The sequence below is a fragment of the Carcharhinus amblyrhynchos genome, chromosome 32 (assembly GCF_965287045.1).
Source record: "Carcharhinus amblyrhynchos chromosome 32, sCarAmb.v2.hapA, whole genome shotgun sequence".
In the NCBI taxonomy this organism is placed as follows: domain Eukaryota; kingdom Metazoa; phylum Chordata; class Chondrichthyes; order Carcharhiniformes; family Carcharhinidae; genus Carcharhinus; species Carcharhinus amblyrhynchos.
The window spans coordinates 13091347-13111877 of NC_137355.1; the positions used below are offsets into that span (position 1 = coordinate 13091347).

Sequence of the window (20531 nt, forward strand, 5' to 3'; positions counted from 1 at the left end):
GATATTAATCTGGGGTGGTTTAAAACAGGACAATCCATTTATATTGTGACATTAGTGTCCCTTTAAGAAAGTTCTTCTTAAAACATGACTCCTGCGGCCCTCACAGCTTCAGTGATGTAATTGCTGCCGGGCTGGCTGCAATAAGTCTTTTTACTGTGACTTAAGTGGCTTAAATTGGATTGTTTGTCTTTAGTCTGGGATTATTTTTACGATCCTACATTGTTAGGAGGACCGTCATGTGTTTAAGTGTTTTTTCATTTTCAGTTTAGAGCTGCGGGTTTGAGTTTTAATTTTAGAAGTGACTGCAAGCTGGAAAGAAGTAATTTCCCTCTCTCCCTGTTGTTTTGAAAATTTGAAAACTAGATTATCTTTTCCTGAAGGATGAAAATCTGCTGTTGTTGGGGGCTGGACCAGAGTGTCTCTGGTGTTTTTGAAACAAAATGTTCGGAATGAATGCAGAGAACTGCAGGCTTCAACCAAAGGATTCAATTTCTATTACCACATGAGCAGTAGACTTTGCTGTATTGAACCTGCTGAAAGGGTTTTGTCAATGGCAAGTGTTTGGTTTGATTGGAACACATTAGATGTCTTTGTTAAGGGTTATACGTGATAATGGTTGTTTTGTTCCTTGTTTGTAATTGTTTGAAGCTCTTGCTAATTTTCTTTCTATACATGTTAACTATATCCTTAAATAAACTTTGTTTGATAAAAGCTCCCTAATGGGTCATTTGAATCACACCTGAAATGGAACATAATGTGTATCCTAGCCAAATTCAGGATGCAAAAGTTATGGTTCAAACAGGCTTGATAAAACACTCTGGAGTTTCTAACCTGAACCATAACAATATTAAAAATCTTCCAGTTTCGCTAAAAGAAATATTTCATTTTGTTGCATCTTTCACATTTTTATGCCATTTTTTAGTTTCATTTTAAAAATTCCCACGTCCACAGTGGCACAGTGATTAGCACTGCTGACTCTCAGTGCCAGGGACCTGGGTTTGATTCCCGGCTTGGGTCACTGTCTGTGCAGAGTCCCGTAGTCGCCACACTCCAGTGCCTGTTCGGGTACTATCCACCAAACCAACATGTCATTTGGACTGTGGGAGGAAACAGGAGCACCCGGAGAAAACCCACATGGACACGGGGAGAATGTGCAAACTCCACACACGCAGTGACCCAAGGCCAGAATCAAACCTGGGTTGCAGTGAGGCAGCAGCGCTAACCATTGTGCCACTGTAGCAGAGATAATGTTGTTGAATTCTGCTTGAATATAAAGTCATTTCCTCACTTAATATTGAAATATTAGGAGATATACTGGGAGAATGGGGCTAATTGGTTCGATTCCCAGCTCGGGTCACAGTGTGGAGTTTGCACATTCTCCTCGTGTCTGCATGGATTTCCTCCCACAGTCCAAAGATGTGTGGGTTAAGTTGATTGGCCATGCTAAATTGCTCCTTAGTGTCCTGAGATGCATAGGTTAGCGGGATTAGCAGGAAAAATATATAGGGAGATGGGAGTCTGGCTTGGGTGGGATTGTGGTTGGTGCAGACTCGATGGGCCAAAGGGCCTCTTTCTTCACTGTAGGGTTCTATGATTCTATGATTCTAATTGCTTTAAGGGAAGCGGGTATAGATTTGATGGGCTGAATGCACTTTGACCCTATGACTCTTGAAGGGGCAAAATTAGGCTGTTCAGCCCATCAAGTCTGCTCCACCATTCGATCATAGCTGATAAGTTTCTCAACTCCACTCTCCCACTTTTCCCCTTAAGCTTTGATCCCCTCATCAATCAAGAACTTATCTGTCTCTGTCTTAAATACACTCAATGACCTGGCATCCATAGTCTTCTGTGGCAATGAATTCCACAGATTCACCACCCTCTGGCTGAAGAAATTCCTCCTCATCTCAGTTCTAAAGGGTTGTCCCTTTACTCTGAGGCTGTACCATCAGATCCTAGTCTTCCCCATTAATAGAAACATCTTCCCCACGTCCACTCTATCCAGGCCTTTCAGTATTCTGTAAGTTTGAATGAAATTCACCCCCCCCCCTCACCTTTCTAAACTCCAAGTACAGAGCCAAAGTCCTCAAACATTCCTCATATGTCAATTTTTCATTCCCAGGATCATTCTTGTGAACCTCCTCTGGACCCTCTCCAAGGCCGGCATCTCCTTCCTTAGGGAAGGGGCCCAAAATTGCTCACAATATTCTAAATGTGGTCTCACCAGCGAGTCAAGCAGTTAGAACACAGCTCGTTCCTTTAATGACTTTCTCTGTATTCAAAAATGAATTAAGGTAAGTAAAGTTTATTTATTACTCACAAGTAAGGCTTACATTAACACTGCTATGAAGTTACTGTGAAATTCCCCTAGTGCCACAGTCCGGCGCTTGTTCGGGACAACGCACCCTAACCAGCACCTCTTTCAGACTGTGGGAGGAAACTGGAGCACACGGAGGAAACCCACGCAGACACGAGGAGAACGTGCACACTCCACACAGACAGTGACCTAAGCCAGGAATCGAACCCAGGTCCTTGGCACTGAGAGGCTGCCAGGCCACCCCTCAACTGACCCAAAATAATTTAAAGGAAAGTGGGAGAACGCGTTTCAAATGTTTTATTCAGGGAATACTTTCACTGTCTTTTATTTAAACAGAGAGAGAGCTCTGCATTTGTGGGTGAGAGAGTGAAACAAACTTGCGATATTACTAATTACATACCTGGTGAAGTTTAATATGCTATTCTGATTATACATTCTAAACATAAGATAACATATTAAGCTAAGAGAAACCCAAGGTCTTGTCAACTCGAGGGGAATTCTTTTTCCAAAAAAAACATTTCATTTGGTAAGCAGCAGAAAATGTTTAATTGTCACTTGACTATCATGTGTGTGTTCATAATTATAAGCCTGATTTAAATGGCATTTGTAGCCAAATGAGTTTTCATGCTAAATTTCGTATCAATGGCTGGAATGATACACAAAGCACACGCCTTGCTGTTAAACGCATCCCAAGCCAGCTGGTGAGCTTTGGTTTATTTACAGAATGCAGCATTACATACATCAGCTTCCCGCCTACAATAACCCTCTGCCCTCCAACCCTTATTCGGCTCAAGGCTCTGTCTGATCTTAAGGGTGGCACAGTGGTTAGTACTGCTGCCTCACAGCGCCAGGGACCCAGGTTCGATTCCCAGCTGGAGTTTAAAGTTTATTTATCAGTGTCACAAGTAGGCTTACGTTAACACCGCAGTGAAGTTACTGTGAAAATCCCCCAGTCGCCACACTCCGGTCCTGTTTGGGTATACTGAGGGAGAATTTAGCACGGCTAATGCATCCTAACCAGCACGTCTTTTGCACTGTGGGAGGAAACCCACGCAGACATGGGGAGTACGTGCAGACTCTTCACAGACGGTGACCCAAGCTGGGAATCGAACAAGAGTCCCTAGCGCTGTGAAGCACAGGTGCTAACCACTGGGCCACCAGGTGACTGTGTGGAGTCCACACATTCTCCCCGTGTCTGTGTGGGTTTCCTCTAGGTGCTCCGGTTTCCTCCCACAGTCCAAAGATGTGCAAGTTAGGTGGATTGGCCATGCTAAATTGCCTCTTAGTGTTAGGGGGATTGGCTGGATAAATATATGGGGTTGTGGGGATAGGATCTGGGTGGAATTGTTGTCGGTGCAGACTCGATGGGCTGAATGTCCTCATTCTGCACTGTAGGGATTCTATGATTCAACGATCACCTCCCCAAGGAAGATCTTGAGTTTGTGTGAACAGTCGAGTTGTCCACCTATTGTACAGGTCGGGGTGGGCGAAGCTCACAGAACGGAAATCCTGGGGCAGGATTTTAGGAATCTCGCCCGAGCGAAATCGTAAAATCCCTCCCCTCCCCTGTGTGTAACAAGTTCATTCACATTCTACACGCTCTTTCTACAGCTTGTTACTTTTCTCTGAGTCCACATCCAGGCTTACTCAAGTTGAGTACAGTGAGCGTCAACAGTAAACACTCACACAATCAGTCAAACACAGAACAATTCAAAAGTACACTGGCCACCCATACAAAAAAAAAGCAAACCAGGATCAAAATGTCTTTGCTGTTGAAAGAGACCAAGGCTCGAGAAGTGTTTCTGAAGATTTGAAACAAATGATTCCATTGCCCTCAGGCGTGCAGCAGGTCAAGACAACATGAATTTAGCAGTCAGCAGATTCCCTGCAAAGATGGGGTGGAATCTGAAAAATGTTGATGAGGAAAATCAGCAACAAGTGTGGATGATGGCCCTAAGTTATTTGAAGCAGATTTTTGTGAGCTTCTTTGCTTATATATCAACCATTACACTTAAGGCCACAAGATATAGGAGCAGAATTAGGCCATTCGGCCCTTCAAATCTGCTCCACCATTCAATCATGGCTGATAAGTTTCTCATCCCCATTCTCCCACTTTTTCCACCCGTAACCTTTCCCTTACCAATCAACAGCCTATCTATCTATGTCTTAAGTATACTCAATGACCTGGCCTCCGCAGCCTTCTGTGGCAATGAGTTCCACAGATTCACCACCCTCTGGCTGAAGAAATTCTGCCTCACCTCAGATGTAAAGGGTTGTCCCTTTACTCTGAGGCCGTGCCCTCGGATCCCAGTCTCTCCGACTAATGGAAACATCTTCCCCACGTCCACTCTGTCCAGGCCTTTCAACACTCCGTAAGTTTCAATGAGATTCCCCCCTCATCCTTCTAAACTCCATCGAGTACAGACCCAGATGCTCCTCATATGTCAAGCATTTCATTCCTGCGAACCTCCTCTGGACCCTCTCCGAGGCCAGCACATCTTTCCTTCGGTTATAACCCTCAAGTACCTGTTTTTTAATTTAGTTCCTGATAAGCCCCAATCAGGAAACCTGACCTATTGCTGTCATGTAGCAATGTATGTGCAACACTCAATGTATTCTAAGACTCAATATTGGTCCTAGTAATGGGAGGTGGCCATTTAGGCTCTCAAAGCTGCTAAAACCGTAGGAATAAAGGAACATAGGAATAGGCCATTCAGCCCGTCGAGCCTGCTCCTTCATTCAACTAAATCACCTACTTTTTTTTCTATGTGGCCCTCAGAAATCGATCGATCGTTTGTCTTGCACACACTCAATGGCTAAGCTTCCTCTGGCATTGAGAATTCCTCTCACCATTCTCCGAGTGAAGAAATTCCTCCCCATCTCAGTCCTAAATGGCCTGCCCTTTACTATCCCATGAACAAAGAAGAAAAATTAACAATTTGTTTTTTTTCTTTTTCTAAAGATCGTTTTGTAAAACGCAACTGAAATTGCTTCTCAGTAGTAATTACCCACATTCCACATATTGTCTTTAAGTGCCCCGCGGCTCTTTGCAGATAAAAGCCAGGGAGGGAGGAGTGTTGCTGAAACAGCTCGGTCCTAATGATGGGGTACAACAAATTATCTCAATTTCAGACCACTTTTGCCTTTTCTTTTCTGAAACAATATTCAGTCAATAGTCATGCTATCCAGCCATTAATTCCGGGTCAGGCTTGTTGCTTACTGACAATCTGCTGGAGTAAACAACCAGAGCGCATAATGGAACTTTCCATCATTACGCGTCAGTCACAAGATTACACATTAGATATTTCAACTGTAAACCATGTGTGGAAAATCAGTGCTTTTCTTCTTGTTCATCTGAACGCAGATACCAATCTAGCAGTCATGGGCCAGGATCCAAAAATGTTATTTACTGGAGTGCAGAGAAGGGGGCTTTGTTCCACCAAGAGGTACAAATAATGTCACTGAGGTCTTTCACCATTAACTTGTGCAAGTTAAGACTCAAGAACAGCTTCTTCCCTGCGGCTGCCAGACTTTTGCATGGACCTACCTCGCATTAAGTTGATCTTTCTCTACACCCTAGCTATGACTGTAACACTACATTCTGCACCCTCTCCTTTCCTTCTCTATGAACGGTATGCTTTGTCTGTATAGCGTGCAAGAAACAATACTTTTCACTCTATAATAATGCATGTCACTATAATAAATCAAACCAAATCAAATCAAAAAAACTAGAGTCCAGACTTTAGTTTGTGGGGTAGCACAGTGGTTAGCACTGCTGCCTCACAGTGCCAGGGACCCAGGTTCGACTCCCGGCTCGGGTCACTGTCTGTGTGGAATCCGTACGTTGTCTGCATGGGTTTCCTCCGGTTTCCTCCCACAATCCGAAAGGCGTGCTAGTTAGGATGCATCGGCCGTGCTAAATTCTCCCTCCATGTACCCCGAACAGGCGTCGGAGTGTGGTGACTGGGGGGATTTTCGCAGTAACTTCATTGCAGTGTTAACATAAGCCCACTTTTGACACTAATAAACAAACTTTACTTGCAAGTTCTCCAGAGTTGCAACTGAGACGTGTTGTGAATTTTGTGATCCTCCTGATCCGAGGAACCCAGAATCACGCACCTGACTCTTGTTTTAGGGTACGGGCTCAATTCTTGGCAAATTTAAGTCCTGAATACATAGAAACGTGGAAAATAGGAGGAGGAGGAGTCCATTCGAGCCTGCACTGCCATTCACTTTGATTGTGACTATCAATCAGGGTATAGATTACAAAAGCATTGAGGTCATGATGGACTTGTGTAGAATTTTGGTGAGGCCACAGCTGGGGTACTGTGTGCAGTTCTGGTCGCCACATTATAGGAAGAACGTGAACGCACTGGAGGGGGTGCAGAGGAGATTCACCAGGATGCTGCCCGGGATGGAACATTAAAGTTATAAAGAGAGATTGGATAGGCTTGGGCTGCTTTCTCTGGAGCAGAGAAGACTAAGGGGGCGATCTGATCATGGTGTTCAAGAGGGGCATGGATAGAGTGGACAGGGAGCAGCTGTTCCCCTTAGTTGAAGGGTCAGTTACAAGGGAATACAAGTTAAAAGTGAGGAATGAGAGGTTTGGGGGGGGGGGATTTGAGGAAAAATCTTTTTAATCCAGAGGGTGGTGAGGGTCTGGAGTGGGCTGCCTGGGAGGGTGGAGGAGGCGGGATGCCTCACATCCTTTAAAAAGTATCTGGATGAGCACTTGGCACGCCAAAACATTCAGGGCTATGGGCCAAGCGCTGGCAAATGGGATTGGGTGGGCAGGTCAGGGCATTTAATGCGTCAGTGCGGACTCGATGGGCTGAAGAGCACCTTCTATGTTCTATGTTCTATGTTCTGTGCTGTAGGGTTCTGTGAATGATCCAACTTAACAGCTTGATCCCCACATACATAGAAACATAGAAAAAGATAAAATCGCCATAGTTCCATAGACAGTGGGCTGCTCTTCCCTGTGAGGGGGGGGGGAGGGGTGGGTGGGGGGGAAATCGGGGCTGGCCATTGCTTCCTGCTCCCCCCCACCCATCAATCAGTAGGGCAGTGAGCGGGTGAGGCGATGGTGGGCAGCAAGCACGCATTGATCTCCCCAATAACAGTTCGGCGCATGCGCAGTGACCCATTCAGAGCACTGATTCCAGCCTCTCAAGTGGGATATGGACCCCCCCCCCACCCCGCACGCCCCCAATATGCCCGCCTTCCCCCACTTTTCCAGCATGAATCCCTCTGAGGCGATCTGCAGAGCACACTGCGCCGGAAATTCGTTCCACTTAATACACCCAAAAAAAAGGTGGGAAAATCTCCCGCTTTCCCACTTGTCGGGCATTTAGTTTCTCCTTGGGAGAATCCCAGCCATTATACTTAACGTAAGGTAAATCACTACCTGAAGGGATTATAATGGTGGGCACCCACATGATGTCTAAGAAACATTTAGACAAGCATTTGAAACAAGGCTATTTACTAAGTGCTGGAATAAGAATGGACAGGTGATTGATGGCTGGTGCAGACATGATGGGCTGAAGGGCCTCGATTTGTCTCTCAAATCTCTATGTCTCTATGAATGGCGCAGTGGGCTCAAAGGGCCAAATGGCCTACTCCTGCTTCTATTTTCTATGCCCATTCTCATTCGCCTCCTTTCACAGAGGTATGGCAAATTATCAAACAGATTTCTGAATCCCAACCTACACTCGGAAACATGGATGTGGGATAAGGATGGAATTAAGATGTCAAGGAATGTACGTACATCTGCTGTTGGCCAGCTGCTCCAAGCAAGAAATAGGGGAAGACAGCTGGGGGCTCAAGTAGGTGACGTTTTGTCCCCATGCATCTACAGATAGCACTGCCACCTCACCGCACCAGGGACTCGGGTTCAACACCAGCCTCAGCTCACTGTCTGTGTGGAGTTGGCACATTCTCCCCGTGTCTGCGTGGGTTTCCTCCGGGTGCTCCAGTTCGTTCCCACAGCCCAAAGACGTGCGGATTAGGTGGATTGGCCATGCTAAATTATTCCTTAGTGTCGGGGGAAGTGGGGGGGGGCGGTTTAGCAGGGTAAATGCATGGAGCTACAGGGTTAGGGCATAGGTGGGATTATGGTCAGTGCAGACTCGATGGGCTGAATGGCCTCCTTCTGCACTGTTGTGATTCTAGAGTAGCAAATGGGGATACAATGCCTAGCAACAATATAGAACTTAAAGATACAATAGCTTCCTGGCATCGGAGATCTTAGAATTCAGCCTAATCTTATGCCAAAACAGAAACAGCAATCAGCATGTCCATCTATGATGGGGGTATCACAAAGAGAACTTCAATTAACGCACTGCGAATCACTTTCAGAAATTGTGGCATAAAATCTCATTTGTCCCAAATAAAGTTTATTGATTAGTGTCGCAAGTAGGCTTACATTAACACTGCAATGAAGTTACTGTGCAAATCCTCTAGTTGCCACACTCCGGCACCGGTTCGGGTTACACTGAGGGAGAAGTTAGCACGGCCAGTGCACCTAACCAGCACATATTTCGGACTGTGGGAGAAAACCGGAGCGCATGGAGGAAACCCATGCAGACACTGGGAGAATGTGCAAACTCCACCCAGACAGTGACCCAAGGCCAGGAATCGAAACCAGGTCCCTGGCGCTGTGAGGCAGCAGTGCTAACCACTGTGCCACCCCTATCCTTCTATTTCTTCCTCCCCCTCGAATTAATTCCTGCTATTTGTCCCAGTGGGTAGCAGGCTCCACATTCCAGCTACTCTCCGCATACAAGAGTTTCTCCTGAGCTCCTCACTGGGTTTAGGAGTGACAATCCTATGTGGCATTTCAGTCAACGTCGAAATGGTGAAAACAACCTCGGACACACACACACACACACACACCTTCCTATTCATTATTTCTCAAATCAGATGCGTGTAACCTGGCCCCACACAGTAGCTCTTTGTACTTTGCACAGAGTCCCTCAGTTTACTCAGCTAGCAGAGAGGCAGCCAGGACTCGGGACTCCATGTCCTCCTATTGAGCGCCATCCAAAATGCATCTTAAAGAGACAAGAGTCTCGCATCTCTTTCAGCGCATGTCGGATGTCCAGCAATCAGCTCAGGGCCCATTAAATCACAACGAACTGCAGCAAAAGGCAATAGATAGTGTGGTGATCAGAGCTTGGCGGCTAAAACAGGTGAGAGGTTCGCAAAAGCCAAAACAAGGGAGCTCTGTCAATTTGTATAGGAGAGTCCACAGTGCGAAAGATGTGCTGGTTAGGGTGCATTGGCCATGCTAAATTCTCCCTCAGTGTACCCGAACAGGCACCAGAGTGTGGCAACTAGGGGATTTTCATTGCAGTGTTAATGTAAGCATACTTGTGACAATAAGTATGTAAACTAATCTGTGACAATAAAACAGTAAATTAAACCAATAAACTAAATATATAAACCTAACTTTAGGGCAGCACAGCGGTTAGCACTGCTGCCTCACAGCGCCAGGGACCCAAGTTCAATTCCTGGCTTGGGTCACTGTCTGTGTGGAGTCTGCACATTCTCCCTGTGCCTGCGTGGATTTCCTCCAGGTGCTCCAGTTTCCTCCCACAGTCCAAAGATGTGCTGGTTAGGTGCACTGACATTGCTAAATTCTCTCTGTGTCCCTGAACAGTCGCCAGAGTGTGGCGACTAGGGGATTTTCACAGTAACTTCATTGGTATTAATGTAAGCCCACTTAGTGTGCCACGAACAAGTAAATTTTAACAACGTGCCAGCATGCCATGAGTGCTCTTGTCAGAAGCAGAGAAATCAAATGAAGAAACAGCAGAGGCAACAACAAGCAAATAGAATTCGACATTCCTTGAGACGACAGCAACCTTGTCCCAAGCAAAGCCAGGCCTATATACTTACAAATAACAAATAAGGGGATGCAATGTTATAATCACTGGACTGGTAATCCAGTCCAGTGATTATACCACTGACTCCAGCCTCGGATCCACATCCTCTGCGGAGTCTGCATATTCTCCCCATGTCTATGTGGATTTCCTCTGAGTGCTCCTGTTCCCATTGGCTTCCCTGTAATGACCTTAACGCAGCTCATGAGGTTGGCTTCTTGGAGTATGAGCTCCCTGATTGAGGTTTCCTGACTATCTGTCCCTCTACTGCAGCTATATTCGCAGCCAGGTGTCTCTGGAGAGGGAACATGCGGTGTCCACGGGCGCAGTTGACACCTTTCGTGCCCACTGGGCACCGCAGGTGCATTATAATTACATTTTGATTTAACGTTTTAAGTTTCCATTGTGATTTGATTTTTTGTTCAGGCTGTTCCCCCTCCTTTTGGGGAGCTGCCCTTTTTAATTTGTCCCCAAGTTAATTTGAGTTTGTTTATTTGGTTGGTATGCAAAAAAGCTACCTGATTGAGATCACAATTGCCTGCCCAATCAGGGAGTCTCACCTCTATGTAGGGGCATAAGTATATAAGGCGTGGCACAGTGGAACAGTGGTTAGCACTGCTGCCTCACAGCACCAGGGGCTGGATTCGATTCAGGCCTTGTGTGACTGACCGTGTGGAATTTGCACGTTCCCCCCATATCTGCGTGGGTTTCGTCCAGGTGTTTTGGTTTCCTCCCACAATCACAAAGATGCGCGGGTTAGGTGGATTGGCCATGCTAAATTGCATCTTAGTGTCCAAAGATATACAGGTTCAGGGAATTAGCTGGGTAAATAAAGAGAAGTAAGTTTAATTTTATTTATTAGTGCCACAAGTAGGCTTACATTAACACTGCAATGAAGTTACTGTGAAAATTCCCCAGTCGCCACACTCCACTGCCTGTTCGGGTACACTGAGGGAGAATTTAGTGTGACCAATGTACCTAACCAGCACGTCTTTTGGACTGTGGGAGGAAACCGGAGCAGCACCCAGAGGAAACCCACGCAGACACAGGGAGAATGTGCAAACTCCAGACAGACAGCGACCCAAACCAGGAATCAAACCCAGGTCCCTGGTGCTGTGAGGCATTAATGCTGATCACTGTGCCCCCAATGTGGAGTTACTGGGATAGGGACTGGGTAAAGATGTCCTGATGCTGGTGTTGTGAGACTTCTTACTAAAGACGTCCTGCCAGAGAGTTGATGAGAATTTGATGGGCCGAATGGCCACCTTCTGCACTGTAGGGATTCTATGATTCCTTTGGAAAGGAAAAGTGTGATGTAACTGGTTCATCAACAAGCTGTGACACTGAAAGTTGACATGGGGAAATTTGATTGGAAATGTGGGCTTACGAATTTGCAGACGGGAAAAGTCGGCATTAAATTGCGACCAAAAATTTAACACACTGAGGAAAGGTATCCACATACCCACGCAGCTACGAGTGTGCGACTGGAGTTCCAAATGTCAAAAGTATTTTTAAAATATCGTGCTGACTTTTCTTAACCCGGAGCTAAAGATTTGGAAGCAGCTGTCAATTTTACAACGTCCCTCTTGCAAAAAAACAATTAACCTCTGACTGACCCCATGTCGTGGAGATTGGATTCCAAGACTCTCTGCGCGTATAAAACCAGGTTAACCAGGCATTTGCCATGACTTAGTTACGTAGTGATTCAATCGTCGGATAGTAACTGCACAGAAAGAGGCCATCTAGCCCATCATGTCCTTGCTAGCTCACTGAATACCAACATCCTCATTTGACCCCTGGGAAACTCCACTGCATATGGCCTTCCAGTTTAGTTCTAGGTTATTTATTAGTGTCACCAGTAGGCTGACATTAACACTGCAATGAAGCTACTGTGAAAATTCCCTCGTCACCATGCAGACACGGGGGAGAGTGAGCAAACTCCACACAGTCAGTGACCCAAGCCGGGAATCGAACCTGGGTCCCTGGTCCTGTGAGACAGCAGTGCTAACCACTGGGCCACCATCCCAGTTTGATAATGAAGATGCTGGCAGGAGCACTCATGATATGGTGGCACATCGTTAAAGTTAAAGTTTATTTATTAGTGTCACAAGTAAGCTTACATTAACTCTGCAATGAAGTTATTGTGAAAATCCCTTAGTCACCACACTCGGTGCCTGTTCGGGTACACTGCAGGAGAATTTATCATGGCCAATGCACCTAACCAGCCTGTCTTTCAGACTGTGGGAGGAAACCAGGGCAATCTGGAAAAAACCCACACAGACACAGGGAGAACATGCAGACGCAGCATAGACAGTGACTCAAGCTGGGAATCAAACACGGATCCTGGCGCTGTGAGGCAGCAGTGCTAACCACTGTGCCACCTATTATTGTCATGAGTAGGCTTACTTTAATGCTGCAATGAAGTTACTGTGCAAATCCCCTAGTCGCCACACTCCGGTGCCTGTTTGTATACACCGAGGGAGAATTTAGCACGGTCAGCACGTCTTTGGACTGTGGGAGGAAACCAGAGCACCCGGAGGAAACCCACATAGACAGAGGTAGAATGTGCAAACACCGCACAGAGAGTGACCCAAGCCGGGGATCGAACCCAGGTCCCTGGTGCTGTGAGGCAGCAGTGCTAACCACTGTGCCGGCCATTAAATTCCCACTTCAGAGACTTGAACACAAAATTTCAGCTGGTACACCAACGTTACACTGAAGGAGTCATTCAGGTAAACATTAACACAATCTCAACTGGGCATAAGATATCCCACTGCATTATTTCAAAGTAGAGTGGCAGTGCGGGGATTGGGTGGGGTGGGGGTGGTGATGTTCCAACTTCTCCTGTGTCTTGGTCTGTAGCGATCGCACACCCAATATCACTGCAGTCAGATCATTCTATCATTATCAGTGTGGGAGCTCATTGTGTGCATATATTAGCACAGTACAAGAGTGACACACACTTCTAAAGGGTGGCACAGTGGTTGGCACTGCTGCCTCACTGTGCCAGAGACCAGGGTTCAATTTCTGGCTCGGGTCATTGTCTGTGCAGTCTGCACATTTTCCCCATGTCTGTGCGGGTTTTCTCTGGGTGCTCCAGTTTCCTCCCACAGTTCAAAGATGTGTTGGTTCAGAGGTTTTGGCCATGCTAAATTGCACCTTAGAGTCTGGGGGACTAGCCAGGGGTTATAGGGATAGGATCTGGGTGGGATTGTGGTCAGTGCGGACCCGATGGGCCGAATTACCTCATTCTGCACTGTAGGATTCTCTGATTCTAAAGCTCTTGATTGGATGTGAAAAACTTGGGAACTAGTGAAGCTAAACATTTATTTTAGGTTAATCCAAGTCTTTTTTTTCTCTTCCTGACTGAGAAAAGAGGGCTGGATGCTGTGTTACCAAAGCAACCTTTATTGATGCACGATAGAAAGCATTCTTTCTGGTTGTGTCACAGCTTGGTATGGGCTCCTGCTCTGCCCAAGACCGCAAGAAACTACAAAGGGCCGTGACTGTAGCCAAATCCATCACGCAAATCAGCCTCCCATCCATTGACTCTGTGGACACATTCCCCCTACTTCAGAAAAACAGCCAATATAATCAAGGACCCTACACGCCCTTATGTACTCTCTTCCATAAGATCATAAAATATAGGAGCAGAATTAGGCCATTCAGCCCATTGAAACTGCTCTGCCATTCAATCATGGTTAATATGTTTCGCAACCCCATTCTCCCGCCTTTTCCCCACAACATTTGATCCCCTAACCAATCAAGAACCTATCTATCTCTGTCTTAAATACACTCAATGACCTGTCCTCCATAGCCTTCTGTGGCAATGAGTTCCACAGTTCACCACCCTCTGGCTGAAGAAATTCTAAAGGGTCATCCCTTCATTCTGAGACTCTCATACTATTGGGAACAGCTTCCCCATGTCTATCCAGGCCTTTCAGTATTCTGTAAGTTTCAGCAAGATCTCCCCTCATCCTTCTAAACTCTATCGAGTACAGACCCAGAGTCCTCAAACACTCCTCATACGTCAAGCCTTTCATTCCAACTTCTCCCGTCGGGAAAAAGATACAAAGGTCTGAGGACACATACCAACCGACTCAAGAACAGCTTTTTGCCTGCTGTCATCAGACTTCTGAAAGGTCACAGCACATGTTAAGCTGATCTGTCTCATCACCGTAACTGCAAAACCATATTCTGCACCCTCCCATTTTCCCCCATGTGATGTCGTTTTGTCTCTGTAGCATGCAAGAAATAATACTTTTCATTGTATACCAATACATGTGACAATAATAAATCAAATCAAATCATTCACTTACATTAGGTTGAATGGTTGATTAGATACTGTTCCAATGGCAGAAACCAAGCACAGTTTGACAATTCTTTCCACATTTTAAACACCAGTACCACTACTGTTCGGGTGGCACAGTGATTAACGCTGCTGTCTCACAGCTCCAAGGACCTGCATTCAATTCTGGCCTTGGGTGACTGTGTGGAGTCTGCTTTTCCACCTGTCTGTGTGGGTTTTCCCCCATCTGCGTGGGTTTCCTCTGGGTGCTCCAGTTTCCTCCCACACTCCAAAGACGCACAGGTCAGGTTAACTGTCATGCTAGATTGACCCTTAGTTACAAGGGGATTAGCAGGGTAAATATACGGGGTGAGGGGGATAGGGTCTGGGTGGGCAGTGCAGCTCAAAGGGCCAAATGGCCTCCTTCTGCACTGCTGGGATTCTATGATTGTTTTGCCTGTATCACTCTATCCCAATAAGTCCATCGCACAAACCAGCCTGCCAGCCAGCATAATTAAGGACCCCATGCACCCCGGCCATTCTCTCTTCCACGTTTTTCCATCGCGAAAAAGATACAAAAGTCTGAGGTCACGTATCACTTTCTTTGCTGTCGTCAGACTTTCAAATGACCTACCTTGATTAAGTTGAACTTTCTCTAAACCCTAGCTATGACTGTAACACTACATTCTGCACTCTCGGGATTTTCATAGTAACTTCATTACTATGCGAATGTAAGCCTACTTGTGACTAATAAATAAACTTTAACTCCTTCCCTTCTCCATGAACGTATACCTGTACAGCATACAACAAACGATACTTTTCGCCATACACTAACACATATGACAATAACAAAATCAAATGTGACAATGTGGGCAGCACAGGGGGCATAGCGGTTAGCACTGCTGCCTCACAGCACCAGGGTTCCAGGTTCAATTCTGGCCTCAGCACGCTGTCTGTGTGGACTCTGTATGTTCTCCCCATGTCTGCGTGGGTTTCCTCCCACAGTCCAAAGATATGCGGGTTAGGTTGATTGGCTATGCTAAATTAACCCTAGTGTCAGGGGGATTAACAGGGTAAATAAGGGTTACAGCAATAGGACCTGGGTGGGATTGTGGTTGATACAGGCTCGACGGGCCAAATGGCCTCCTTCTGTACTGCACAGATTTTGTAATTCTATGAATAATAAATGCAAGGGGATTAAGGGTTATGGGGAGAGGGCAGGAATGTGCAACTGAGCCACGACAGATCAGCCACGATCTTATTGAACGGCGGGGCAGGCTCGAAGGGCTAGATGGCCTACTCCTGCTCCTATTTCTTATGTTCTTATGTTCATTGCACCTTTCAGCAGATACAATGCTGCTCAAATATAACCAGCTCTAATGAGAACTAATTTCCGATATCGACTTGATATCAGCAACGAATAACGGGGGCACGAAGAGCTAGTGGGTGGGATTTTCCAACTGCACTCACAGTAAACCCCGCCCAATCTTTGCACGTTCTGCCACCTGTGGTGGGCGGGATTGGAAAATTCTGGTTGGAAGATATTTTAATCCTTACCCTCCAAAGTGCATTTATTGAAGAAAGAAGCTATGAAAAATAGACTTTGGCCTTTTATAAACTTCTTCATTTGTGCGTGCCTGTTTGGGAGAGGGGGGTACTGAACTGGGCAGTAATAGATGCGACAGGCAAGCATTTGAACAATTCCAACTATGCTTGGAGAAAACAGCGTCACGGAATCATGGAATCCCTACAGGGCAGAAGGAGGCCATTTGGCCCATCGAGTCTGCACCGACCACAATCCCACCCAGGCCCTGTCCCCACCATCGCAGTGAGAAGTCTCACAACACCAGGTTAAAGTCTGACAGGTTTATGTCGTAGCAAAAAGCCACTGGCTTTCTGCTACCAAATAAACCTGTTGGACTCCACGTCATGCCCACAAGCCCATGTATTTATAAAAGCAAATTACTGTGGATGCCGGAATCCGAAACCAAGAGAGAAAATGCTTTGACAAAGGGTCGCCTGGACTCGAAATGTCAGCTCTTTTCTCTCCTCACAGACGCTGCCAGACCTGCTGAGATTTTCCAGCATCTTCTCTTTTGATCCCATGCATTTACCCTAGCTGGTCCCCCTGACAATAAACGGCAATTTAGCACGGCCAATCCACCTAACCAGCACGTCTTTTGGGCCGTGGGAGGAAACTGGAGCACCCGGAGGAAACCCACGCAGACACAAGGAGAATGCGCAAACGCCACACAGACAGTGACCCAAGACTGGGAATCAAACCCCAAGGAATCGCTGAGGCGGCCGTGTTAACCACCATCCCAGTTTGATATGGAATATATAAACGTTTAATCTTCAGCAATATATCTTATATACTAGTGTCACAAGTAGGCTCACATTAACACTGCCATGAAGTTAACGTGAAAATCCCCTAGTCATCAAATACTGGCGCCTGCTTGGGTACACTGAGACAGAATTTAGCACCTAACCAGTATGTCGTTTGGACTGAGAGAGGAAACTGAAGCACCCGGAGGAAACCCACGCAGACATGGGGAGAACGTGCAGATTCTGCACGACAGTGACCCAAACTGGGAACTGAATCCAGGTTCCTGGTGTTGTGAGGCAGCAGTGCTAACCACGGCGCCACCGTCCCGGTTTTATACAGAATATACATTGCTCAAGATTAAATATTTATTATATACTAGTGTCACGAGTAGGTTTACATCAACATTGCAATGATGTTACTGTGAAAATCCCCTAGTGGCCAGAGTCAGGCGCCTGTTCGGGTACACCGAGGGAGAATTTAGCACAGCCAATGCACCCTAACCTGTACGTCTTTCGGACTGTGGGAGGAAACCAGAGCACCCGGAGGAAACCCACGCAGACACGGGGAGAATGTGCAAACACCACACAGACAGCGAACCAAGCTGGGGAATCGAACCAGGGTCTCCGAGGCTAACCGCCGTGCCATCCAAAAGGTCTCCGGACTGGTCTGGGATTTGTACCCGGGACCTCTCGCACTACAACGTGGTTACCCTCAGCGAAGAATCGTACCCCCTCGACCGACGAGCCAGCCGCTCATAATTTGAGGTTGGACTTTGAACCAACATCAGAAACCAAGCTCGACAACCCAGTGAAGACATTTTGAAAGAGTGTTACCTCTGCCAGTTTGGTCCAGCCTGTACACACTCCCCAGGGCCAGTCGTGGAAGGTGCCGCCTCAGTTGTTCAGTCCCGCCGTTGGGCTCGCGCCGGAACGCGTACTGTTCCGAGTTGGGAGCATTGGATTCCACGTAGCGAGAAGAGTAGGGCGGGTACGAATCCAGCGGGACGTTGCGGCCAGAGGGGTAGTAGTAGCCGGTACCCTCGGAGGCGGTCTGGCCAAGCTCGGAGGAGGGGACGGCGGCCTGGAGGGCGTGGTCGCCGCCCGCGCCGGAGGGGAGCGAGAAAGGCGCCGCGCCAGAGGAAGGCGAGAAAGGCGCCGCGCCAGAGGGCAGCGAGACGGACGACGACGCCTCGCTCCGACTCTCGTCGTACAGGCTGTGCGTGTACCGCCGGTCGAGCGCGTCGAAGGCGGCAGGCGGCGGCTGCCGCCGCGGCACGGCGTACCTCTGCTGCCCGCCGAAGTGGCCCTGCCCTCGGTAAGGAGGGCCGCTCTCCCGGTAGTCGTCGTAACGGCCGCGGGACGGGTAGTGGTAACCTCCGGCGCCACCGCCCCCCAGCGGCAGGCGCCGCTGAGGGAGGACCTCGTCCAGCCCGTCGAAGGGGCCCCGCGGCGCCCCGTAGTCGTAGGCGGGCTCGTTGGGCGGCGGCGCGGCGGGAAGGAAGCGCGGGTAAGTCTCCGGGAAGGCGGCGCCGGCGGGTTGGTACGATCGCGGGCGGGAGGCCGCCGGGTGCCGGTGGGTGTGACTGGGGTCGCCCACCGTGCCCTGCCTCCAGTTATCCGGCACCTGCCCGAAGCCGAACGGGTGCCGGGTCTGCCCCCGCACCGTCTCCGAGGCCGCCCGCTGAGGTGCGGATGGCGCCTGGCGCCGCCCGGTGCCGCCGGCCCGCCGGGAGCCGGCCAGCCAGAGCCGGCGGTGGGCCGGAGGCTGTTCCGCGCCGGCCGGCAGGTAGCGGGAGCCGCTGCTCAGCAGGCTGTAGAGGCGGCCCCGGTTCTCCCACTGGATCACCTGGCCCCAACCGCCGGGCTCCCCGGGCACCGCCGCTTCGCCCTGAGCCCCGGCCGGCTGCAGGCGGAGGGACAGCCCCAGGCCCAGCAGCAGCAGCAGCAGCCGGCAGGCCCCGGCCATCAGCCCGTCAGACAGAGCTCAAAGCCCGGCCTCTGGGCAGTGGCCGAGCCGCAGACGCTGACCCTGTCCCGCCCGCTGTGTGAGCGGCTGCTCCTGACTGAAACTGCGGGAGGCTGTACCCAGCCTCAGCTCAGCCTCCCCACCTCCTCCACCCCCCCCCCTCTCACACTCGCTCTCTTCTCTCTCTCTCTCACAGTTCCTCTCTCCCCTTCCCTCTCTCACAGCCCCCTCTCCTCCACACCACCCCCACCCCCCTCTCACAGCCCCTTTACCCTTCTCTCTTACACTGCCTCTCTCTCTCACACACACTCCCCCCTCACACTCCCTATCCCCCTCCCCCTGGGGAGCAGCCCCCCCCCCCCCCCAGCACTGCACGCCACCCCCCCCCCTGCCGCCACCTCCCCCCCCCCCCCCCCCCCCGGTGCTGCGCTGCCAACCCCATCACCCTGCGCTCCTCTCCCCACCACCCCGCGCTCCCCTTACCCCCCCCCCCCCCCGACGCTCCCCTCCCTCCCCCTCACCCCCCAGTGCTGCCAACCCCACTCCCCGGTGCTGCCAACACCCCCCCACCCCCCGGTGCTGCCAACCCCCTGCCCCCCTGGTGCTGCCAACCCCCTGCCCCCCCGGTGCTGCCAACCCCCCCCCCCCCCCATCCTCCCGGTGCTGCCAACACCCCCCCCCCCCCCCCCCCCGCCCCGTCCTCCTGGTGCTGCCAACCCCCCCCCCCCCCCCGTCCTCCCGGTGCTGCCAGCGCCCCCCCGTCCTCCCGGTGCTGCCAAACCCCCGTCCTCCCGGTGCTGCCAAACCCCCGTCCTCCCAGTGCTGCCAATCCCCCCCCCCCCGCCCTCCTGGTGCTGCCAACCCCACTCCCCGGTGCTGCCAACCTTCCCCCCTCCCACTCCTGGTTAGGTGCTAAATTCTCCCTCTGTGGACCCGAACAGGTGCTGGAATGTGGCAACTAGGGAATTGTCACAGTAACTTCATTGCAGTGTTAATGTAAGCCTGCTGGTGATAGTGATAAATAAACTTGAAACTTTAAAAGAAAGTAATTGAAGCCGAAACACTTGAATGTTTTCACAGAGCAGTTCGATTTGGCACTTGAGGCAAATATGATCGGGGGGGGCGGGGGGAGAGTAGCAGATCAGGTTATTGAGTTGGATGATCAGCCATGATCTATAATGATTAGTGAAACAAACTCAAAGGGCCGAATGGCCTCTTTCTGCAGCTATACTTTATGCTACTGTGCTATGTCATTGACACTGGCTTCAGTGAGGGTTGACTGTGCCAGCGGGCAGTAGGGCCTGTGAGAAACCTTTATTATCCCGGGTGGGATCCTCCATTGGCCAGTTGAACCTGGCTTTGCTTCTGCTAATCCTACCTCGGCAATCACTGGTGGAATTCCCCCATTAAAATTACTGGGAAGGATCTGGCCAGCCTTAACTAGTTATTTTTGGATTTGATTTGATTTATTATTGTCACATGTATTAGTGTACAGTGAAAAGTGTTGTTTCTTGTGCACTACACAGACAAAGCATACCGTTCATAGAGAAGGAAAAGAGATAGTGCAGGATGTGGTGATACAGTCATAGCTAGGATGTAGAGAAAGATCAGCTTAATGCGAGGTAAGTCCATTCAAAACTCTGACAGCAGCAGGGCAGAAGCTGTTTTTGAGTCAGTTGGTGTGTGACCTCAGACTTTTGTATCTTTTTCCCGACGGAAGAAGGTGGAAGAGAGAATGTCCGGGGTCCTTAATTA

General features: G+C 49.0%; 1 protein-coding gene across 1 annotated transcript in view; it reads right to left on the reverse strand.

Annotated features, from left to right (window-relative positions):
* Window positions 1-18886, reverse strand: part of loxl1 (lysyl oxidase-like 1) — a 57722-nt gene extending 38836 nt beyond the window's left edge. Inside the window, exon 1 of the mRNA XM_080216269.1 lies at window positions 17645-18886. Coding sequence (XP_080072395.1) covers window positions 17645-18776 — 1132 coding nt within the window. The 5' untranslated portion in view covers window positions 18777-18886. The remainder of the gene's footprint in view (window positions 1-17644) is intronic.
* Window positions 18887-20531: the final 1645 nt, after the last annotated feature.